Below are 25413 nucleotides of genomic sequence, written 5' to 3' on the forward strand. Positions count from 1 at the left end.
ATTAGAAAGGTGGTATCCTATGGGAGAATGCTTGTACACAAAGTGATTCCTCAGTTTGTCACTCAGACACAGCACAGAAAAACCAGGAAAGGATTTAATGTCACTTTGACTCTCCAGTAAGTGATTGAGGGAAGGGGGCCCAGCACCATGTCACCAGCCAGCTCTGCACAGACTTCGGTCTGAAAGCCAGAGCACCAGGAGAAAACGTTAGGCCCCTTTATGAGTAAAGAGCCAGAGAAGCCTGCCCCGAATCTGTTTGGTCCTCACCCCGTAGATGATGGGGTGCAGCATGGGGGGCAGCAAGAAGTACACATTAACAATAAGAACATGGAAATGCAGGGGCACATTTTGGGCAAATCTGTTCATGAGGGAGATGATGAGTCCTGGGATGTAAAAGGCTAAAATGACAAAGAGGTGGGAGCCGCAGGTTTCAAAAGTCTTGAGCCGGGCGTCCTTTGTGGGGAGGCTGAAGATGGCCCTGAGGATCTGGATATAGGACACAGCGATAAAAATCCCATCCACACCAATCACACAGAATTGCACAAAGAGGCCGTAGTAACTACTAACACGGGTGTCGGCGCAGGCCAGGTTCACCACAGCTATGTGTGCGCAGTATGGCTGGGGGATGATGATGGTTCTACAATAAGGCCATTGTCTTGCCAGTAAGGGATAGGGAAATACAACAATGCAACCACGCAGCACCATGGCCAGCCCAATCTTGGCCACCAGGGGGTTCGTCAGGGTCATGGAATGTCTCAGGGGATTACAGATGGCCACGTAGCGATCCAAAGCCATGGCCAGGAGGATCCCAGACTCCATCACATAGGAGCAGTGAATGAAGTACATCTGAGTGAGGCAGGCACTGAAACTGATCTCCTTGTAACTGAAACAGAAGATTGCCAGTATTTTGGGCAGGATGGACGTATAAAAAACCAGGTCGGTGATAGCTAGCATGCAGAGGAAATAGTACATGGGTTTATGGAGGCTCTGCTCCATCTTCACAATGAACAGGATGGAAAAGTTCCCCAAGATGGCTATAATGTACATAGTGCAGAAGGGGATGGAGATCCAGACATGGGCCGTCTCCAGGCCAGGAATGCCCAGCAGGATGAAGGTGGAGGGTTTGGTGAAGTAGGTTGTGTTGGAACTTGACATGGAGTAGAAGAGAAGGTGTCCGACTCTGAGGCAGAACAGTGTCTCCTGTATGTACCGTACGTTCCCCTGACTTACTGTGTGTGCCGAGGGTCTAGGGTGTTGGTCGCAGTATAAATACCTGGATGGAGAGACAGTGTGAATCTGAGACACTATATCCTCTACTGGAGGCTGGTTTCATGGAGGGAGTAGATTTTCACTCTGATAAATGACAGTTTCATTATTCAGAGAAATGAATTCTGAAGAACTGACCCTACTAATTCCAATTCCATATTTTGTGGTGCTCCCTGCTCAATAAATCCTGCAGCTCATGGGGTGGGAACCTTACTAGGCTGCAGTAGAAATCACGAGTGTGAATACTGATTATCCACCATTGTTCCTTAGGCTTTTCCTACACTGACACGTTTTATTTATGTATTTATTGATTGTCAATAATCCCCTTTTGCCAAAGACACAGGGGCAGCGTACACACTGCAAAGCCACTTTCAACGACAGACTCCTCAGCGTCAGTGACATCATATAACCATCTCGACAAGACTTTTCCATAAACTTTTTCTGGCAAAGTGCCAGTGTAGACACTGGTGCTTGTTTTGATCACTGTAATTGGCCTCTGGAAGGCGTCCCACATTGCCCATCCTGACTGCTCTGGGGAAGAGTTTAAACTCCTCTCTCCTGCAACAAGGTAAACACTTTCTGCCCTTCCCCCTTTAAAGGCTCTCGAATTTTGAAATTCCCCTTTCTGTTTGCTCGGTGTGGAATGCTCACGTCACACCTTCCCAGGTTGTCGTGGTGGCTAAATGCTGCGGACACTGTGGAGTTTCTGGAGCTCCTCGGTATTTGGGGAGGAGGCTGTGCAGTCCCAGCTGTGCTCCAGCTATAGGAATGCTGTCAAGGTTTTTCCCCCACGTTGAACTTTAGAGTACAAAAAGTGGGAACCTGCATAAACACTTCTAAGCTTAATTACTAGCTTGAATTTGGTACACTGCACCAGCCAGAAGTCAGTGTCTGGCACACTTTCTGTTCCCCCAAAGCCTTCCCTGGGGAACCCAAGACCCAAACCCCTTGGGTCTTAAAAGAAGGAGAAATTAACCATCACCCTCCTTTTCTCCCCAGACTCTCCCCTCCCTGGGTTGCCTTGAGAGGTTTCACACTGATCCCAACTCCTTGGATCTTAAAACCAAGAGGAATTAACCATCCCCCTCCTTTTCCCCCCAGACTTTCCCTTCCCTGGGTTGTCTTGAGAGGCTTCTCACCGATTCAAACTCCTTAGATCTTAAAACAAGGAAAAATCAATCAGGTTCATAAAAAGAAAACTTTTAAATAAAGAAAGAGAAAAAGTAAAATTTATCTCTGTAAAATGAGGATGGAAAATTCTTACAGGGTACTCTGATTCATATAGATTAGAGGGTCAAGTATCAGAGGGGTAGCCGTGTTAGTCTGGATCTGTAAAAGCAGCAAAGAATGCTGTGGCACCTTATAGACTAACCGACGTTTTGGAGCATGAGCTTTCGTGGGTGAATACCCACCCTTCTGAAGAAGTGGGTATTCACCCACGAAAGCTCATGCTCCAAAACGTCGGTTAGTCTATAAGGTGCCACAGCATTCTTTGCTGCTTTTATAGATTAGAGGGACTCTCCTCCCGCCACCAGCCTGAGATTCAAAGTTACAGCAAACAGAGGTAAAAATCCTTCCAGCAAAAACACCATTTACAAGTTAAGAAAACAAACATAAGACTAATCCACCTTGCCTGGCTATTACTTACTATTTTGAAACCTGAAAGACTGATTCGGAAAGATTGGGAAAGTCTGGGTGTACCTCTGGTCCCTCTTAGCCCCACGAGCAAACAACGAACAACACAAAAAGCACAAAAAAAGACTTCCCTCCACCAAGATTTGGTCCTCTGGTCAGGTGTCAGCCAGGTTTGCTGAGCTTCTTAACACTTTACAGGTAAAAGAGACATTAACTCTTAACCATCTGTTTATGACAAATGTCAGTCCCTAAGGGCAGATTTCATGCAGTGTGTGGGAAAAGTGCTCTGATCAGGACACACTGCTGTACACAGCAAAGGTGAAGGAACTGAGGCAAATGTACCACAAGGCAAGGGAGGCAAACAGTATCTCTGGTGCTGTGCCACAGACCAGCCATTTTTATAAGAAATTGGATGTTGTCGTCACCGGTGACCCCATTTCAACCGCCAGCAGCCCCGTGGCTACTTTGGTGGGGGTTCTCCTGTCATCACACATAATCTACATCTCTGAGAGGTGGTAGCTAGGTCAATTTAAATTCTTCGGTAGACGTGATACTTTATATACCAGGGTTAGACTGATATAGCTACATCTCTCAGTGGTGTGATTTTTTTTTTTTTTTGCTAAAGCAAAAAAGAGAAAATACAATTTTAATTTGTATTAGCAGAGGCAGAGCATGCAAGTCACGGGAGGGGATAGTAGCAATTTTCTTGGCCCTGGTTAGACCTCAGCTGGAGTATTCTGTCCAGTTTGGGTCTCCAGTATATAGGAAGAACATACAGAAACTGAAAAGGATCCTGATGAGAGTGACAAAGACGATCCACAGGATGGAATACAAGTCGTATGAGCAAAGGCTGAAGGAAAAGGGTATGTTTAATTTGGAAAATGAAGGATTAAGGGGGGACATGACAGCAGTCTTGAGATACTTGAAAGGCTGCCATTAAAACTATGGAGGAGTGTTGCACATAGGGCAGGGAAGAGGCAATAGTTTTAAACTACAGCACAGCAGATTTAGATTTAATCTCAGATAAACTTCCCAAATGTAAGAACAGATGCCCTGGCAGGTTGTGAAAAGTCCTTCACTGGAGGTTTTCAACATGAGACTAGATAGTCATCTGTCTTGGATGGTTTCAACACAACAAATCCTGCAACTTGGCAAGGGTTAGACTGGCTGATCATTGCAGCCCCCTTCTAACTCTATCGCTCTTTGATTCCATGATATGAAATCCTAGTGCAGACCAGTTCTTACTCAAAGACAAGTTATGGAGCTCAGTACTGGGGTAACTGGGTGAAAGTTAATGTCCTCTGTTATAGAGGAGGTCGCACTGGATGATCTAATGAACCCTACAAATCTATCTATATAGGAAGTAGTTCAGGCATTTAAATTTATTCTGTCTCATAACACACTGACAAGAGAACATTCATTTACACTGAAAAAATGAACATAGAAAATTGATTAAAAAAAAGTTCTTACATAATCCATATTTGGCCTGTGGAACTCCTTGCCACAGATATTATTGGAGCAAAGAGCTTAGCTGAATGGGAGTCACAAATGGATTGGCCATAGTTAGTATTGATGGTGTCACCAACCATAGTTAAGTCTGTCTTACACCATCAACTACAAGACTTCATTTTCGGTTGCCTATAAGTTTGCTAAACATTAACACGCAGCTGGCTCCTGAGGTTTTACTCAATTCTTACTCCAGACTGGATATTTTTTCTGGATGACCTTCTTGAGGGCTTTTCTTCAATTTAAACACGACAGGGGGGCTGCCATAGCTCTTCATGAGGGCCTGAGCAAACTGCAGTCCTCAGCCTCCGAATCTGGCCTTGTCCTGGAGGTCTACTAACAACTTTCATCCAGAAGGGTCCATTGTGCCCCTGAAATGCAGCCACCTCAGGGCTGGAGCTCATCACCAAGGGGCACAGCAAAGAGGGACATTTTGGCCCAGGATACTAGAGCAAATTCAGCACCTGTGGCAAGGGCCCTGGGATGTTTGGTGGCTGTGTGGAGCAGAAATAAAAACAAATCTATTCTCTACTAAATCATGCATATGTTACACTTGGATTGTTGAACAGCAAGAGATGGTACCTGTGATTTCTGAGATGGAAGCCTCTTCGCTAGGAAGCCTCTTCGCTAAGAATCCCCCTCAGGTAGCCGTGTCCCACACCTCTCTCAGCTCAATATCTACAGCAGCATCCCATGCCGAGAGCTGACACAGGATGTGCAATGTTTATTATATAGCTCTGTGCAATCCCAGTGGGATTCGCTCAGCCTCTAGGGGAGAAGCAGCATCTGGATGCAAACAGCCTGGAGACCAGAGACACTCTAGCCAATGTCTTTCTTTCCATGTCTGCGCTTCTGTGTTTTTTGTCCAGATTTAGGAGTAAACAGTAATTAAGGGACCTTCCCAAAGGGAGATGAGAACTCTTGGGCTCTGCGCTGAGTCAGAGAGGAATTGGCTGCTCTGTGTATTTGTGTATATTTAAAAATTATAGTTGATTACTTAGAAACCTAGGGATTTTGCCTTTGTCTTTTAGGATCGAATGCCATGTAAATGCCCAGGATGGATGGGCAGATAGTAGACAGATAGATTTGGAGAAAGATGACTGAGGGGAGACATGAAAACTTTCTGGAGGCACAAGGGATTTTCGCTAATGGATTAGAGATCAATAATTCTCATCAGTAGCTATTATCATACCTTGTAGAACCTTTCACTGATGGATCTTCCAAAATCCTAGCAAAGGAAAGTCACTATGAACATATCCCCATTTATCCATAGGCAACCTGAGGTACAGGGAGACATGACTTGGCCAAAATCAAATAGAGAATGACAGACAGAACCCAGGAGTTCTGAGTTCCCTGACATAAAAAACGGTCTCTCCATCAGTAACTGAGCGCATGATAAGCGGGAAATGGAGTCATGCTGTTGTAGGGCCTCTTCACTGGGTAGGAGTGAGGGACTTCTACAGGGTGCAACCTGAAAAAGGGGCTCCCGTGAGCCCTCTCACATACCAGCCTGGGCCCCTCTCACACGGTGAGGCTGTGAAAAGCTGCAAGACCCTTCAGGTCTTGCACTTACATATCCATATGCAGACAGAGACACACCCAGCTGCAGTTACGTGAAAGCTTTCAAAAGCCATCCCTGAACCAGCAATAGAGAGGCTCCAGCCAGTTTCCCCAACTCCCCAGCCTAGGATCTCAGAGCTGTGCTGTCTTGCCCTTGTCAGAAGACTGACCAGTGTACGTTTATTGCCCTGTCCCTTTCCCTCAATGGGTAGAGGACAATGCACCAGCCCCTGTTCCTGAGCAGATTTCCCTTTATATGTCAAAGATACTGTTTTCGATAAATAAATAGAAAGCAGATGTACTAAGTACAGAAAAAAATTATTGTAAGTCATTATAAATCATAGAGAACAGATCAAAGTTGTTTACTTAAGAAATTTAAAAAAATTACAATGTAAGTTCTATACCCTAGACAGGATATCAATCAAGAAGTGTCTCACCCTGAGGAGACAAACAGTTCACTCATCTTTCACACCCAGGCTAGAAATTCCTTCAGCTTGGGCCAACATCACTCGTTCAGTCCTTATTCCTAAGGTGGTTCTGGGTGTTGAGTTGTGGGGAGAGTGAGGCCAAGTGACGATGTCGCTTTCCGCTATTATAGCTTCTGCCATGTAGAGGGAGCTTCATTTTTCCAAGCAAAAGCCCCAGCACAGTTAGTGGAAAAGTTCAGCCACAAGATGCAGTCCAGTGTCACATGAGCTGGTCAAGTGCCCTTGCCTGCTTTGATGAGTCATAGCAGGGGCCATTATCCATATCCTGGCTAGAATATTCACAGGAAAGTCCATCAGGTGGGGATAATCTTCTTCTAAAGCCTAAAAATGGTTTCTTAATGCACCATTTCCATGAATGGTTCATTCATAATATGCTGGCTAGATCAGCTGTAAACTACATTGTGGCTGTTACTGAGGAGCAAACACATTTGAAATCAGGGGAGGGATGGCTCAGTGGTTTGAGCATTGGCCTGCTAAACCCAGGATTGTGAGCTCAATCCTTGAGTTAGCCATTTAGGGAACTGGGGTAAGATTCTGTTTGGGGATTGGTCCTGCCTTAAGCAGGGGTTTAGACTATATGATCTCCTGAGGTCCCTTCCAACCCTGATATTCTATTATTCTACTGGTACATTGTCAATATTCATAACTTTAGGGACAAAAATAATACATACATATAACGAGGTTGATCATGTTCAACAAATCATAACTTTTCCATTGATATGTTACCTGACAAACTTTATATAAAACACATCAAATCATATCACCATAGTAAATATGGGGACACGAGGGCGTTGCTTGGGGCACATATCAGACCTCACTCCTTAGTTTACTGCAGAAATACTTGTCAATGACTAATGCAGCGGCAGTGTGCCCAAGGCCTTAACTAGCTTTTGCCCATGCAACTCCCAAGTGTTGCAAACATTGTGGTGTTACCCACAGGTGTTCTTGCAAAGCTCTCTGTACCTTTCAACACTTTGTAGATCAGTCTAGTGCCTAAAGTCAAAAGTCAGCAAGTGCCTTCTCTGGGTCACTAGAAAAACTCTATTTATGTCTCTGCAGAATTGCTTACCATTGTACTTTTCCAACTGGTGATATCTCAACACCGATATTCAACAACTCCATGATGTGGCGTGACTCAATTTCACCTTTCACACAGCAGACCAGGTTTATTATAGGTTTCCTACTGAGAAAAGCTTTGAACCTCCTCACAGAAGTTAGCTGAGAAGCACTGTCCCCATACTCATAGCATGGCTACTAGCTTCCCCAAAATCATAGGATTTACAATCAATACTAAATTCTTTGCTATAAGGTTTATATATCAAACTTTGCATCATCAGATTTAACACTATCACCATGCATTGGGTCGTTCAATTCCTCTATGAACCTTGGCATGTATTTAGTTACTGTTTTTCCTTCCCCCTCAGTGTCCTGTTCAGTGGGGATCTCAGTCTAAGGTTATCTTTGGTGTCTTGGTATGCCGGGGTGAGGTAAGGATGTAAGGGGACTTTGCATGTTCGCTAGGCCTCTGTGGAGTATAGAGGAATGGGGTACAATGGAAAATGCTTCCCATCAAGTGTAAACCCCTCTGTCTGAGCTTTATTCACAATAGACGTTTGTGTCTGCCCAAAATTGTCAGCTAGAGAAGACATTTCATCCACAGTGTTCACCCTTTTGTCCCAGAGACACAGTTTTACATCATCTTTACATATATTTAAGAAATACTCCTGAGCAACAACATCAAACATTCCTTTAACGCTTCTAACACCTTTGCCCCTTGCCCACTTTCCCATCAAATCTTTCATTTTGTTTACATATTCCACATTACTTGTTATCAGCAGCACTCTTAGGATTTGTAAATTTCACTCTGTGTATTTCAGGGGTAATCTGAAATTGTTTCAAAACCATTTATTTGAATTTAGAATAATCCAAAAGATTCTCAATTGGCATTTTATTGACTATATCCAGAGCTTTACCAGTTACCTTTGAAATGAAAGTGGGCATCTGCTGGTTATCAGGAATCTTATGAATCAGGCACAGCCTCTCAAAGATAGGGAAGTAGTCACTATCTCGTTAGACTGACCTCGTGCTTGGTAAAGCAACCCCCATTCTTTGATGAATTTATACCTACTTCTGTATTTTTCACTTCATGCATCTGACTAAGTGGGTTCTTGCCCACAAAAACTTATGCCCAAATAAATGTGTTAGTCTCTAAGGTGCCACAAGGACTCCTCATTGTTTCTGCTGATGCAGACTACCACAGCTACCACTCTGAAATCTATTCAGCAATATCACTTGCCTCGTTGTATGCAGGACACAGCTGTTCACATTTGTGGACTTTTGGAGAGGTTTCTGCATTTCTCCTTTCCAACCTGTGACCACCTCTCCAGTCAAATCTTTTTCTTTTAGCTGTGTTTTAAAGTATTGAGTTGTGGGAGGAATGAAACCAAGTGGTGGGAACTGCCATATGGAGGGAACTCCATTATCCAAAACAGAGATACCAGCACAGTTAGTGGAAAATTACAGCACAAGATGGAGTCCAGTGCCACATGAGCCGCTCACATGCCCTTGCATCCATGTCCCATTGTGTTAATTGATGAGCCGTGTAGTTGAATATCCATTTGCAATGTGCTGGCTAGGCTGGATGTAAACTACTTTGTGGGAGTTACCACAGGAGGAAATGCATTTGAAATACAGGTAGATAGTCAATATTTGTTACTTCAGAGGCAAAAATGATACAGACACACAAATAGGATAATCACATTCAGCAAACCACAGCTTTTCCATAGATACCTCACATGACATATGTTGTACAAGATTTGTTGTAACTATATAGCAATGGTGAATATGGGGATGCTAGGGTGTTGCTCTGCGGTACAGAGTGTCACAGCAAGAGAGCTGTAGAACTAGAGCTCTCTGAAATCTAATTATGTATTTTCCTATAAGACATACTTCCATGTCCTGAAAAAGACTGAAAACTATTCTGTACCACAAGAGAAAAGCCTGCCGAGGTACAGAGTAAATGAGACTATCCTGAGGGCCTTGCGCTCCCCACTCCCAGCGTGCTAGAATGGAAGCTGCACCCTGATGGTGGGCCTAGAAACCCAGAGCCAAAGGCAGGGCCTGAACGCTGCTCTGACATGGATCCAGTGTGTGGGACACAAACTTCTGGTGGGCGTCGAGCCACAGGAGCGTGAGCAGGGCTGTGACAGCAAACCTGGAGCAGCCACATCAATGCTAGAATCCTGTGAGTGGAAAGGGATTGGGGCTGAGTGATCACAAAGCTATGTGCAGAGGTCCTCAAGCTGTTCCCTTCACTCTAATGTGGTTCAGCTCCCCCAGACACTCCAATTGGTTCAGCACACCCTTGCCAGAGCTCCCCCTTGGGTGCACTCTGTTTCCTGTTTCTCTCTTTCAGGGCACAAGATCGTTAAAGCAAACAGACCCAGGGCTTCAAAAGGGGTTTTCTAAAACATTTCCTTTACTTTATACAGCACAAGAGATTCTGAATACACACTATACAGTACCTGCACGCCATTCCCTGCCTCAGTGAACATAAGATTATAAGAACGGCGATACTGGGCCAGACCATAGGTCCATCCAGCCCAGTATCCTGTCTTCCGAGAGTGACCAATGCCAAGTGCTCCAGAAGGAATCCATACCATGTCGACCATTCCTAGCTTCTGGCAAACAGAGGCTAGGGACATCATCTCTGCCCATCCTGGCTAATAGCCATTGATGGACCTGTCCTCCATGAATTTCTCTAGTTCTTTTTTTAACCCTGTTATTGTCTTGGCCTTCACAACATCTTCTGGCAAAGAGTTCCCTAGCTTCACTATGCGTTGTGTGTAGAAATAGTCTCTTTTTTTTGTTTTAAACTTGCTGCCTATTCATTTCATTTAGTGACCTCTTGTTCTAGTGTCATGGGAAGGCACAAATAACATTTCTATATACACTTTCTCCACAATCGTCATGATTTTCTGATATTTTTCATCTTATTATCTATCCCTTTCTTAATGATTTCCAACATTCTGTTCGCTTTTTTGACTGCCGCTGCACATTGAGTGGTGGGTTTCGGAGAACTATCAGCAATGACTCCAAGGTCTCTTTCTTGAGTGGTAACAGCTAATTTAGACCCCATCATTTTATATGTATATTTGGGATGATGTTTTCCAATGTGCGTAAATTTCTCCACGTTGCCCTGAAGCAAACTTTGGGATTTGGCCAGAGCTCTCTGGGGCGTCCTCCTCCTCTAGCTGGAGTCTGCCGCTTTCCTGCAGCCACAATGCTGCTTTTAGAGTGCCAGTTCTGCTGCCCTTCTGCCTCTGTACTGCCCCACCTTCTTGTAACTCCTTCAGTCTCTGTGCTTGTAAAGCTCTGGACCAACATCTCCTTCCTATGTTCCTTCCCCACGTGGCATCTCTTCTCCTTCCTCATGCACCATTTTGGCTACAATGTGCATCTGCATTTCCATGTTCTCATTGCCAACATGGACCTCCTGGCACCCTGAAATCCTATCGTCTATGAGATGGGGAGCAAACTGATTTCGGACAGGCTGCTCCAGCTCTTTACTCATAAAGGGACCTAAAAGTTTTCTCCTAGTGCTCTGGTTTTCCCACCAAGCTGTATGCCAATCTAGATGGTGATATGGTCCTGGGCCCTCTTCTCTGAATCAGACATCAGTGAAAAAGACATTAAATCCTTTCCTGATCTTACTGTGCTTTGTCAGCCTGACAACCTGGAAACAAGTCTATGTACAAACCTTTGATTCGCTATCTTTCTAATTGCTGGTAACCGGACCTCCGAAGCCTCACCCCTTGCCCCACCTCTTCTGCCAAGACTCCACTCCTGCTCTGCCTTTTCCCTCAAGACCTTGCCCCTGCCTGTCATTACTTCCTTTCTCTGTCACTGTTAGAGGGCTTTCCCTTCACCCTCTCCCCTGGCTCTTGTCACACAAACAAAAAGCAGGAGACCAGAAGTTCAAGGTGCAGGCAGTGTTTATTGGGGTTAGTTTCCAGCAAGCATGTCCATAACCCAGATACTGCAGAGCCTTATTTCCCAATATCCCCTCTCCCTTCTCGACTGATTGGTACCATGAGAGTGAGAGACGGCTTGATTCAAATCCTGTCTAGTATTTAGAACTTAGACTGTGATTTTGTTTATTTCTTAGGTAACCAATTTTGATCTGCACACTGTTACTTATGATAACTTAATATCTATCTTTCTATAGTTAATAAATATTTTTAATATTTTTTTAACCTGACGCAGTGTGTTATTTGAAATCTAAAAGGGAAATCTCTTCAAAGGCAGAGGCTAGTGCATTCTCCTCTCCACATTGATGATGGGGCAGACTGGGTAATAAACTTATACAGGTCAGGCTTCTGACAAGGGCAAGATGGTTCAGCTGTGTCACTGCAATACCTGGAGAGGACTGGATAAAAAACAGAAAAGCGCAGACAGGATTTTCTCTAGCCTGTTTAAAATCAGATGCTCGTTATTCCCCTAGAGGATGAGCAAACCCCACTGGGATTGCCCTGAGCTATATTATAAATGGTGCACACTTCTGTATCGGCTCTCAGCGTGGGATGCTGCTGCAGATGCTGGGGTGAGAGAGGTGTGGGACATGGCTACCGGAGGGGGATTCCCAGGGAAGATGCTTCCGTCTCAGAAATTGCTGGTACCCATCTCTTGCTGTTTGACAACCCAAATGCAACTTAACCCTCTGTAGACAGCTTGAGGTCAAGAGAAGAATTTTTCCATTGACCCTAGCTAGAACCTCTTGGGGAGGTGGATCATCTATGCTGATGGGAGAACTCCTGCTGTCGGTGTGAGTAGTGCCTTTCTAGCATTTTCAGTGTGGACAGGCCCTCAAGCAGATCTTCCAGAAAAGCACCCAGTCTGGATCTGCAGGTATGGAGTGTTGGGGAATCCACCACTTCCCTTCACAGTGTGCTCCAAAGGTTATTCACTGACAGTTTTAAACATTTGACCCTTATTTCTAGGTGGAATTTGTCTGGCTTCTGATTCCAACCACTGAGCCTTCCTCTGCCTTCCTCCACTAGATCACAGAGTACATTAGTTCCCAATGTTTTTCTCCCAGTGAAATTATCTCTTTGATGGTCTTTCTGATAACATAAATAGATGAAGATCTTTATGTCTCAAATTGTCCAACATTTTCTCCAGCCCCCAAACACTTCTCTGGCTCTTTTCTGCACTTTCTCCATTTTTTCAACATTCTTTTTGAAATGTGGACCCCAGGACTGGACACAGTCAGTTTCACCACTGCCATATGCAGAGGTAAAATCCTTCCCTTGCTCCAACTCACCACTCCCCTGTTTATGCAGCCGAGGATTGAATCAGCCCTTCTGGCCGCAGCATCACACTGGCAGCTCGTGATGAGTTGGTTGTCCACAGTGAGCCCTAAATCCTTTTCAGGGTCCCTGCCTTCATAATACAGTGCCTTAGTTTGTGGGACGGACCTGCTTTCCCTGTTCCGAGAGGATCACTTTGCATGTCACTGTATTAAAGCATGGCGTTTGCATGAGCCCAGCTCATAAAACACTCTAGATTAATCAGTGTGCCTGCCTTGACCTCCTCATTGTAACCACTCTGCCAACTTTTGAGTCATCCACAAATTTTATCTTCAGTGATTCTATATTTGCTTCCAGATCCTTGATAAAAATATTGAAAAGCATCGGACTGAGAACTGATCTATGCAGAACACCACTAGATGCAGCTAGATTTGCTGACAATGGCCCATTGACCAGTGCTTTCTGAGATCTGTCTATTAGCCACTTTTTAGTCAATTTTATATATGCTCTACTGAAATTGGTTAGTGCTTTTTATCAGGATGTTTTCCTCTACTAACTCAAATACCTGAGAAATCAAAGTCTATTGCATATCATAGAATTAAAAAACTAGAAGTGACCTCGAGAGGTCATCAAGTCCAGTCCCCTCCACTCATGGCAAGACCAACCACCATCTATTATATCTCTGACAGGTATTTGTCTCACCTGCTTGTTAAAATCTCCAATGATGGAAATTCCACCACCTCCCTAGGCAATTTATTCCCATGCATAACCACCCTGACAGTTAGGAAGTTTTTCCTAATGTCCAACCTAAACCTCCCTTGCTGCAATTTAAATCCATTGCTTATATGTGGTTTCCTTGACCAACTAAATGTTTACTCTTATTAAAGGATGAAATTGGATTTATTTGACAAGACTTTTTTTCTGCAAATCCTGACTGACTGACATTAATTATATTTCTAGAGGATTGTTTGAACTAATCCTATATCAGCTTTTCCGTTGTTTCCTAGCCTTTATTTTTTTTAATAATTTACCTTCAACATAGAACTGTCCTGTATTTGTGGTTTGTGGGGGGAGGGTTAGCTCTCCTGCTGCCTGTTTCTGTACTTCTGTTTCCAAGTGAGATCTGTGATTGATCGGCTAGCTTGTAGCTCTGGTCTTCATAACTCTGAGGTTTGACTGTAGACGCTGTTTAACACCCTCCTTGATTGTTCATGGACTGGAAGGTATTTCATCACCTCATGTGATATGAGTACTTCACACTGCTTCTTTGCAAACGCAGAACAAATCTGTCTCTTGAAGATATCTACCTTTTCTGCAACATTAACAAATTTGCTTTCTTAATTTACGAAATGGCCTGCAATTTTTCTAGGATTTCTTTGGTTCTTAATAGACTCAATAACCTACCTTTTGTGATTCATAGTCCTTCCAAGCATGCATTTTTTCCTAACATCTTTAACACCATCACTTACCAGTTTTCATAACTTCCAGTTTGTATTTTTGGCTATTTTTCCTTTCCCTCAGTTGTTCATTATTAGTTTATTTTCCTCCTGATAGCTGAATTCACTTTGTCACAAGAACTTCCAATCTTTATTCCGAATATTCTAATTTTTTCCTTCCAATCACTTTTGCTGATAATTTGCCTCAGCTTTGAAGAATGAGCATTTTGACGCATTAAGTCTCGATAGTTATTACTGGTTAGGAACTGTTCTCTGTTTGTGCATTTGAATGGAATCAGTTCCATTCTCTAGTTTGTTCTCCTCTTTCATACTTACCTTCTTTGTCTCTTCTCTGTACTCAACAGCCCCAGATTTTCAATCAGTACACGTATTGAAACCTCCCCTATTCTCATAGCCTATCCCAGAAACCCCTTTCTATCTGCTATATTCTTCATAGAGACTGGGTGATCAAAACAGAGCGCATGTCCAGAGCAGGTTATTCTCTAAAACATTCATTAGGCATCCTGAGATTGCCTTTGTTTTCGCCATGCAGCAGGTGTTTCCATAGTCCTGCTATCAGTGATTCGCAGCTCTTTTCCCTGAGGCGTATTCTAGTTGGGATGTTTTCTCTGGCACATGTCTTGGCAAAGCTTTGTAGTTGTTTTTCCCGACTCTCAGATTCTGAGCAGCCAGGTGAATGAGGAATGCCCTACAGCATGGACTGTCTAGCCTGGGTTTCAATTCGTTAAGGAATGAAGATGGATAACAAGTATCACACTCGTGTTTCCTACTGGTTCCTATGAAGGTCCCCACCCCCCACCCCGCGATATGTATAAATGATTGATGCACGGAGCACTATAAAATGTGGAATTGGCATTAGTAGAGTCAGTTGTTAATAATACATTTATCTGAATAATGAAAATGGTTTTTTTCAACATGTGAAGAGCAACTAATCTGTTTCAACCATAAGAACTGCCTTTCGTAGTGCACATAGTGTCTCATGTTAACATTGTCTCTCCATCCAGGCATTCGTATTTCAACCATCATCCTAGACTCTGGGCATATATCGGACATCATGGGTGCGTACGGTATATGCAGGAGACACCATTCTTCCTCAGAGTTGGACACCTTCTCACCTACTCAGCGTCAGATTCCAGCACAACTGACTTCATCAATCCCTCCACCTTCATCCTGCTGGGAATTCCTGACCTGGAGGCAGCCCATGTCTGGATCTCCATCCCTTTCTGCACCATGTACGCCATAGCCATCTTGGGGAACTTCTCATTGTGAAGATGGAACCAAACCTCCATGGGCCCATGTACTATTTCCTCTGTATGCTGGCCATCAGCGACCTGGTCCTGTTCACATCAATTCTACCCAAAATGCTGGCAATCTTTTGGTTGAATTACAGGGAGATCAATTTCAGTGCCTGCCTCACCCAGATGTACTTCATTCGCTGCTTCTTAGTGATGGAGTCTGGGATCCTCGTGGCCATGGCTTTTGATCACTATGTAGTCATCTGTGATCCCCTGAGACATTCTATCACCATGACAAATCCCATGGTGGCCAAGATTGGCCTGGCCGTGGTGCTGCGCGGTGGCACACTTATACTTCCTCATCCTTTCCTGGCGAGGCATTGGCCATATTGCAGAACCAACATCATCACCCCCTCGTACTGTGAGCACATGGCTGTTGTGAAACTTGCCTGTGCCGACATCCATGTCAGTAGTTACTATAGCCTCTCTGTGGCATTCTTGGTGACTGGTCTGGATTTGTTTTTTATCACTGTGTCCTATACCCAGATCCTCAGGGCCATCTTCAGTCTCCCCACAAAGGATGCCCGAGTCAAGACTTTTGTGACCTGTGGCTCCCACATCTTTGTCATCTTAGACTCTTACATCCCAGCTTTCTTCTCCTTCCTCACGCAACGGTTTGGCCATAACCTTGCCCTGTATTTCCACATTCTCATTGCCAACTTGTACCTTGTGGTGCCCCTCATGGTACACCCCATCATCTACGGGGTGAGGACCAAAGAAATCCAGGACAGGCTGCTCCAGCTATTGACTCACAAAGGGACCAAAACAATACAGAAGTGAGGATTTCACAACTACATCTGTACAGACATAAGGATTCTCCAGCTGTATCTACTGATAAGTGAGTTCTTCCCAGACAGAAAACTACCAAACTAAATTTCTTTTTACATCTTCTAGGCTCTTCCCTTTTACTGGAGGTGATAGATCAGAACACCTTCCTAACAGCCCCAGATAGTCTTATTTCAATGTGATTAGTTTGGAATGGGAGGATGTGACCACACACTTCCCGACTTATGGCTGCCTCCTAAGCCAAAGGCATTGGCCTAAGAAAAGGGCCTCAGACTGTCACAGTGAAAGAAGGCCCTTACACAGATTCTTTCTTTTATACCCCCCTAGATCATTTCCATAGGCAACCTACATTCTTAAAGTATAGGCCTTTAAAGACAGGCTGGAATATCTATATCCTAACATATCTGCATGCAGTATTCAAGATGTGGGCATACAATGGATTTATATAGAGGCAATATGATATTTTCCCTCACATTATCTATCCCTTTCCTAATGATTCCCAACATTCTGTTTGTCTGTTTATCACGGCCGATGCACTGTCTCTTCCAACCCTAATCTTCTATGACTCTACAATTCAGTTAGTGGTTCTGCAATTTCACATCTGAATTCCTTCAGAACTCTTGGGTGAAACCATCTAGTCCTGGTGAATTTTAATAAATTAAACAGTAATAACATTCCTGACTAACCTAATTGCCCTCTATGAGGAAATAACTGGGTCTGTGGATGAGGGGAAAGCAGTGGATGTGTTATCCAAAGCTTTTGATATGGTCTCCCACAGTATTCTTGCTGGCAAGTTGAAGAAGTATGGGATGGATGAATGCACTATAAGGTGGATAGAAAGCTGCATAGATCAGCCAGTTTCAAGCAGAGTGCCCCAGGGCTTGGTCTTGGGGCTGTTTTTGTTCAATATCTTCTTAAATGATCTGGAGGATGGTGTGGACTGCACCCTCAGCAAGTTTGCAGAGGACACTAAACCGGGAGGAGTGGTAGATATGCTGGAGGCTAGGGATAGGATACAGATGGGCCTAGACAAATTAGAGGATTGGAACAAAAGAAACCTGATGAGGTTCAACAAGGACAAATGCAGAGTCCTACACTTAGGATGGAAGAATCCCATTAACTGTTACAGACTAGGGACCGAATGGCTAGGCAGTAGTTCTGCAGAAAAGGACCTAGGGGTTACAGAGGACAAGAAACTGTATATGAGTCAACAGTGTGCCCTTGCTGCCAAGAAAGCTAACGGCATTTTGGGCTGTATAAGTAGGGACATTGCCAGCAGATGGAGGGATGTGATCATTCTATTTGACATTGGTGAGGCATCATCTGGAGTACTATGTCCAGTTTTGGCCCCACACTACAAGAAAGATGTGGAGAAATTGGAAAGGGTCCTGTGGAGGGAAACAAAAATGATTAAGGGGCTGGAGCACATGACTCGGAGGGAACTGGGATTGTTTAGTCTGCAGAAGGGAAGAATGAGGGGGGATTTGATAGCTGCTTTCAACTACTTGAAAGTGAGTTCTAAAGAGGATGGATCTAGACTGTTATCAGTGGTGGCAAATGAGAGGATAAGGAGTAATGGTCTCACGTTGCAGTGGGGGAGGTTTAGGTTGGATATTAAGAAAATAATTTTCACTAGGAGGGTGGTGAAGCACTGGAATGGGTTCCCTGGAGAGGTGGTGGAACCTCCTTCCTTAGAGGTTTTTAAGGTCAGGCTTGACAAAGCCCTGGCTGGGATGATTTAGTTGAGTGCTGGCCCTGCTTTGAGCAGAGGGTTGGACTAGATGACCTCCTGAGGTGCCTTCCAACCCTGATATTCTATAATTCTATGAAAACTTCCCCTAAAGACATCTCAATCTGAGACAGTTCCTCAGTTCTGTCAAAGGAAAAGAATGGCTCACGTTTGTGAATCTCCCTCAAATCCTCAGTCATTAAGACTGATGCAAAAAAAATCATTTAATTTCTCCTCAATGGCCATATTGTCCTTGAGTACTCCTTTAGCATCTAGTTTGTTCAGTGGCCCCACCGGTTGTTTAGCAGGCTTCCTGCTTCTGATATACTTAAACATTTATGCTTTTACTTTTTGAGTCTGTTTGAAGAAGAAGGAGCAGGTTGATCCAGAAGCGGATTTGAGTACGGGCTTCATTACTGCTATACTTGTTCCACTCAATGCAATTGTCGAGTAAGCCCTGGATTACTTACAGCGAACTCTTTCTATCTAAGTTAGTATGTAAACACTTACATCCATTACAACACCCCCAAAACCCTTATTAAGAAATAGAAACACCCTTATCATTAGTATACTCACCCTATGTATTGTTCACAGCATTACCCATGTTATACAGGCATTTTTACCTTGAAAATACATTTCTTTGCAATAATCTGTTGCTACTAATTTCACTAATCAGTGGTTCTCAGGCAAGAGAGGAAGGGGCCATGAGCCAGGGCTCTCTCGTGTAGCTTGTGTGGAAGCAGGGAAAGAAAGAGAGGGCTTAAGTGCAGCCATTTAAGTGTCAGAGACAGAGCAACTGTTCTGTCAAGTCTTAACCTAATATCGCGAGATCTGAAGAAGTAGGGCTCACGTCAGAAGCGAATGGAAAACAACAGAATAGTCAGTGTGACCCAGCCTTGGGATAATGATGTTTTGAGAAGAGAAAGTGAGAAAATACTGGAATAGATAGTAAATACTCTATATAAAAAGCAGATGTTTTTAATTAATCCACGTCACAACGAGGTATAAAAGCTTGTGTAATTTAGCTTGTACTTTGGAGAAACTGAGGCAGAGATGCTGTCTGCCAGAAGTGTCCTTCCCTGGCAATTGTTTGAATAAAGCTGTCTCTGATTGTGTTGCTTCCAACCTGAGAGTGGAGTTTTGTTTCTTCCACAGTATTTGGTGCCGTGACTCAGATGAGCATATTCTGTTATCTTCACGTCATATTACTTTGGATCATTGGCCCATTCTGAATCCTGCTTGGCTGTTACCAGGGCCCCTTCATGGAGACCGTCATGATTGTGTGTCTGTTACTTCTCTTCTTAGCCGCCAAGGGAAAATCTTACTGATGTGCCTTTGCAGAATCCTGTTCTTATTTATTTTGTAGATGGTTCTTGTTTGTGAAACTTGAAGGGAAAATTGGTTGCTGGTTATGCTGTCTGTTCTTTATATTCTGTTATTGAAAATGCTTTCCTTCCCTCTGTCTTTTCAGCTCAGCTTGCTGAGCTCGTGGCTTTGACATGGGCATGTATTCGGGCACAGGATCAAACTGTTACTATTTACACTGATTCTCACTATGCTTAGAGGTTTCCTTATTTCCTCTGGTTCCCCCATTAAGGATAGTCAGTATGTATCTGCTCTTTTGGATGCTCTTTTGTTGCCCAAAGCTGTTGCTATTGTAAAATGCATGGCTCATCCAACCCCTCATGATGAAGTTACTCGTGGGAATGCTTTGGCTGATTCAGCAGCCAAGGATGCAGCCCTTTCTGGCCCTCAGGCTGCTTTTATTTTTGCCTTAGTTGAGCAGCCTCTGCTGGCTTCCGTCGATGACCTTGCTAAGATCCAGAAGATGGTGCCAGAGACTGAGAAACGTTCTTGGAGCGTTGCTGGGTGCACCCTGTACCCTGATCACCTTTGGAGCTTCTGGGACGGCTGCACGAATGCGCCGAGGGTGTTTCTGCCCTATCTTGCTCGTATGCACCACAGGGTGGTGCATGTGAAAAAGTGGGGATGTTTGCTGCCGTTGGAGGCTATTGGTATGCCTCAGGTTTTCCTACTGTGGCCCAGAACTACTGCCAACAATGTTCAATCTGCCAGCAACACAATGTTGGTAAAGCTGTTAAAACCAGACAAGCAGCCCATCCCCCTCCGTGGGGACCATTTGTAAATATTCAGATTGATTTTATTCAAATGTCTAAATGTTGTAATTATGAATATGTATTAGTATTAGTTGATGTTTTTTTCAAGCTGGGTTGAGGCCTTCCCTTGCAGGAGGGCAGATGCCAAGTCAGTTGTGAAAATTTTGTTCAAAGACATCGTACCAAGATTTAGTATACCTGTGTGTATCGACAGTGACCGTGGCACTCATTTTACTGGACAGATTGTAAAAGAATTATGTGCAGCCTTGCAGATACAAGACAACCTCCACTGCTCTCACCATCCAAAATCTGCTGGGACAGTGGAACGTCACAATGGGATTCTGAAAAACAAACTGGCTAAAATTTGTGCAGAGACAAACCTCAAATGGCTAAATGCTTTGCCATTAGCATTGATAAGCATGAGGGCCACTCCCAACTGAAAGACTGGACTCAGCTCACATGAGATTTTGACAGGGCACCCGATGTGACTTCCAGTGGCACCCCCACTGGCCCTTGCTCAGATGGACATTCATTTGATGGAAGTTATGATGCATTACTCAAGGACCCTGAAAAGCCCTGCCACTCCTAGGACCCAGGAGATTGGGTCTACATAAAGATCCACCAGCCAAAGACTGCTTTGGCTCCACACTGGAAAGACCCTTATTAAGTCCTGCTGACTACCAACACCGCTGTGAAGTGCCAAGGACTGACTGCTGGGACCCATGCTTCTCACTGCAAAAAGACACACAATGGGCTCTGACCTCAGGATTTTGCATCTGAGCTTTAGGTCCCACAAACTCTTGGATGCACAATCTCAGCTGACTGCATCACAGCCCTGTTCCCAACCCTCAGCTGATTTTATACAGTTTCCTGGCTTCCCTCCAGGCTCCAGACTGGCCTGCCAGCCTTAGTGCCATGTCCTCACTGAAGGTTCCTTGCCAGGCTGCAGCAGATCCCGTCCCAGGCCAGGAGCAGAGGGAGCCCAGGCTGGAAAGAAGGAAGATGGAGATGAATTTGTAAGTGCATGGGGTTGGAGAGGAGGGGAGGGAGTAACAGGGGTGTAGCTTTGGGGGAAGACGTTGAGAATGGAGCAGGACCTTGGGGGAATAGGTGAGATGAGGGAAGGGGCCTTGTGGAAAGAGGTGGGTCAGGCGGCAGGGCCGTGGGGAATAGACAGCACAGGGCATGAGGCCTCAGATATCCAGTTAACAGCAGTTAGAAAGGTGTCATCCTATGGGAGAATGGTTGTACACAAAAAGACTCCTCAGTTTGTCACACAGACAGACCACAGCAAGACCAGGAAAGGATTTAATGTCACTTTGACTGTCCAGTAAGTGATTGCGGGAAGGGGGCCCAGCACCATGTCACCAGCCAGCTCTGCACAGAGCCCAGTCTGAGAGCCAGAGTACCAGGAGAAAACTTTAGGCCGCTTTATGAGTAAAGAGCCAGAGAAGCCTGCCCCGGATCTGTTTGGTCTTCACCCAGTAGATTATGGGGTGCAGCATGGGGGACAGCAAGAGGTACACATTAACAATGAGAACATGGAAATGCAGGGGCACATTCTGGGCAAATCTGTTCATGAGGGAGATGATGAGACCTGGGATGTAAAAGGCTAAAATGACAAAGAGGTGGAAGCCGCAGGTTTCAAAAGTCTTGAGCCGGGCGTCATTTGTGGAGAGGCTGAAGATGGCCCTGAGGATCTGGGAATAGGAAAGGGCAATAAATATCCAATCCAGACCCATCACACACACTAGCACAAAGAGGCCGTAGTAACTACTAACACGGGTGTCGGCTCAGGCCAGGTTCACCATAGCTCTGTGTGCGCAGTATGGCTGAGGGATGATGTTGGTTCTGCAATATGGCCACTGCCTCACTAGGAAGGGATTGGGCAGTATGACTATGCTGCCATGCAGCATCACGCCCAGGCCAATCTTGGCAACCATGGAGTTTGTCAGGATGGTGAAATGTCTCTGGGGATGGCAGTTGGCCACATAGCGATCAAAAGCCATGGCCACAACGATCCCAGACTCTAGTACTGAGAAGATGAGAATAAAGTACATCTGGGTGAGGCAGGCACTGAAATCAATCTCTCTGACATTGAACCAGAAGATGCTCAGCATTTTGGGCAGGGTGGACATATACACAAACAGGTCGGTGACGGCCAGCATGCAGAGGAAATAGTACATGGGCCCATGGAGGCTCTGCTCCATCTTCACGATGAACAGGATGGTGAAGTTCCCCAAGATGACTATGATGTACATGGTGAAGAAGGGGATGTAGATCCAGATATGGGCAGCCTCCAGGCCAGGAATGCGCAGCAGGATGAAGGTGAAGGGGTTGGTGAAGTTGATTGTGTTGGAATCTGACATGGAGTAGGGGAGAAGGTGTCCAACAATGAGGCAGAACAGTGTTTCTTGCATGTACCATATGTTCCCCTGACTTCCTGTATGTGCTCAGGGTCTCAGATGATAGTAGCAGTACAAATACCTGGATAGAGAGATAATGTGAATATGAGACACGACATGCACTACTGAATGCTGTTGTCATGAGGGGAGCAGATCGGTCGCTCTTCACACACCGAAAATGACATTATCATTATTCAGGGAAATGAATTCTGAAGAACTGACCCTACTAATTCCAATTCCATATTTTATGGTGCTCCTTGCTTAAGAATTCCTACACATCATGGTGTGGGAAACCTTACTAGGCACCAGTAGGAAACACAAGTGTGGATACTGGTTATTCCTCGTTGTTCCTTAGGATTTTCTTACACTTCACAAACAAGTAGCTTTTGCCAAAGAAATAGTGGCAGTATACACACTGCAAAGCAACTTTCGGAGATGGAACTCCTCAGCTTCAATGACATTATATAACCACCTTGACAAGAGTTTTACGCAAAAGTTTTGTTGGCAAAGTGCCAGTGTAGACACATGTCCTTGTTTTTGTCGCTGTCCCACATTGCCCTCCTGAGTGCTCTGGTGAACAGTTTTAACACCTCTCCACTGCATCGAAGTAAACACTTTCTGCCCATCCCCCTTTAAAGACCTGGAAATGTGGAAATTCCCCTTCCTGTTTGCTCGGTGTGGGGTGCTCACATCACACATTCCCAGGTGGTCGTGGTGGCTCCATGCTGGGGACACCGTGAAGCTTCTGGAGCTGCTCAGCATTTGGGGAGAGGAGACTGTGCAGTCCCAGATGCCCTCCAGCCATAGGAATGTCAATACCGAAGGGCAGATTTTGTGCAGCGTGTGGGAAAAAAGCTACGATCGGAACACGCTGCAGTACACAGCAAAGGTGAAGGAACTGAGGCACGTTTACCAAAAGGCAAGGGAGGCAAACAGTATCTCTGGTGCTGTGCCACAACCTGCCATTTTTATAAGAAGTTGGATGCTATCCTCACCGGTGACCCCATTTCAACTGCCAACAGCCCCGTGGGTACTTTGGTGGGGATTCTCCTGTCAGAGTATGTAATCTACCTCTCTGATAATCTCTAGGTTGATAAACAATTCTTCACTAGACCTCATGCTGTATATACCAGTGTCAGGTTGATATAGCTATATCCCTCAGGGGTATGATTTTTTTTTTGCCATTGCAAAAAAGAGCAAATACAATTTTTCATTTGCATTAGCAGAGGCAGACCATGCCAGTCACGGGAGGGGATAGTAGCACTACTTGGCGCTGGTTAGACCTCAGCTGGAGTATTGTGTCCAGTTTGAGTCTCCAGTATATAGGAAGGATGTAGGGAAACTGGTACGGATCCAGATGATTCAGTCTTTTATATCATCGAGTCAAAGAATGACAGAGTTGGAAGGGGGCTGCAAGGATCAACTATTCTAGCCCCCTGCCAAGATGCAGGATTTGTTGTGTCAAAACCACTCTAGATAGATGGCTGTCCAGCCTCCTGATAAAAACCTCCAATGAATGACTTTCTACAACCTGCCTGGGCATCTGTTCCATTGTTCTCCTCTTCTTACTACTACTATGCTGTACTTTGAACCAATTGCCTCTTGATCTATGTGGCAATGTTCCTCCATTTTTTAAAGGCATAGTTAAGTTTGTCTGACACCTTCAATTGCAAGATTTCATTTTCAGTTGTGTATAAGTTTGCCAAACATTAAACTGAAATTTCCCACATTGGGTGTCTACTTAACGGCTGAATTTAATTTTGAAACTTTCAGGCATAACTGTTCAGCCAACTTCTAGAATGAAGTTAGGGGAGAAGATGTCTCGCCTATATTGAACCATTGTCATATTTATGCTAGTGAAGAGCCCTAGCACCTCCATGTTTTTCAGCAGATAAAATCTGGTAACACCCACCTCCCACCCTGCCCCTAACAATCAAAGCCCTAAATTGCAAGAAGAGGATGTGGCGGTGTCTGTACATATTCCACATTACTTGTACCAGCACACCTCTTAGAATTTGTAAATTTCACACTATATGTTTCAGGGGTAATCTGAAATTATTTCTAAATCATTTCCTGGAATTTAGAATAATCTAAAAGATTCTCAATTGTCATTTAATTTAATTTATCCAGAGCTTTACCAGTTAAGTTTTCAACTAAAGTGGGCATCTTCTGGTTATCAGGAATCATATGAATCATATACAGCCTCTCAAAGATAGTGAAATATTCAGCAATATCACCTGCCTCCTTGTATGCAGGACACAGCTGTTCCTATTTGTGGACTTTTGGACAGATTCCTGCATTTCTCCTTTATAACCTGTGACCACATCTCCAGGAAAAGTCTTTTTTTTTTCTAGCTGTGTTTTAAAGTGTTGAGCTGTGGGGAGAGTGAAACCAAGTGGTCGTAACACTTTCCTCTTTTACAGCTTCTGCCATATGGAGGGAACTTCATTGTCCCAAACAGAGATACCAGTATAGTTAGTGGGAAAGAAGAGGCATAAGATGGAGTCCAGTGTCACATGAGCTGATCACATATCCTTGCATACTTCAATGAGTTATAACAGGGGCCATTACCCATGTTTTGGATACAGAGAGGGCCAAACTTCTACCATGGCCCATTATCTTAATTGATGAGCCATGAATTTGAATATCCATTCGTAATGTGCTGGATGTTAACTGGATGTTAACTACTTTGTGGGAGTCACCACAGGAGGGAATGCATCTGAAATACAGGTAGATAGTCAGTATTTGTTATTTCAGAGGGAAAAATGATACAGACACACAAACAGGATAATCACATTCAGCAAACCACAGCTTTTCCATGGATACCTCACATGACATAGTTTGTACAAGATTTGTTGTAA

The 25413-nt window shown here is 44.4% G+C and overlaps 1 protein-coding gene and 2 pseudogenes across 1 annotated transcript; 1 reads left to right on the forward strand and 2 right to left on the reverse strand.

Moving 5' to 3' along the window:
• Positions 1–207: 207 nt before the first annotated feature.
• LOC127053231 (olfactory receptor 52M1-like) lies at positions 208–1155 on the reverse strand. The gene has a single exon (XM_050957620.1). It carries the CDS (start codon positions 1153–1155, stop codon positions 208–210), a length of 948 nt encoding a protein of 315 aa, XP_050813577.1.
• Positions 1156–15291: 14136 nt separating this feature from the next.
• Positions 15292–16295, forward strand: LOC127044647 (olfactory receptor 52D1-like; annotated as a pseudogene).
• A 5273-nt stretch (positions 16296–21568) lies between these two features.
• On the reverse strand, positions 21569–22516 carry LOC127044657 (olfactory receptor 51E2-like; annotated as a pseudogene).
• Between the last annotated feature and the right edge of the window lie 2897 nt (positions 22517–25413).

Source organism: Gopherus flavomarginatus, chromosome 1 (assembly GCF_025201925.1).
Source record: "Gopherus flavomarginatus isolate rGopFla2 chromosome 1, rGopFla2.mat.asm, whole genome shotgun sequence".
NCBI lineage: Eukaryota > Metazoa > Chordata > Testudines > Testudinidae > Gopherus > Gopherus flavomarginatus.

What these genes read in the sequence shown, in the direction of transcription:
- LOC127053231 (XM_050957620.1), bottom strand. Translation starts at nt 1,155, where the DNA reads ATGTCAAGTTCCAACACAACCTACTTCACCAAACCCTCCACCTTCATC.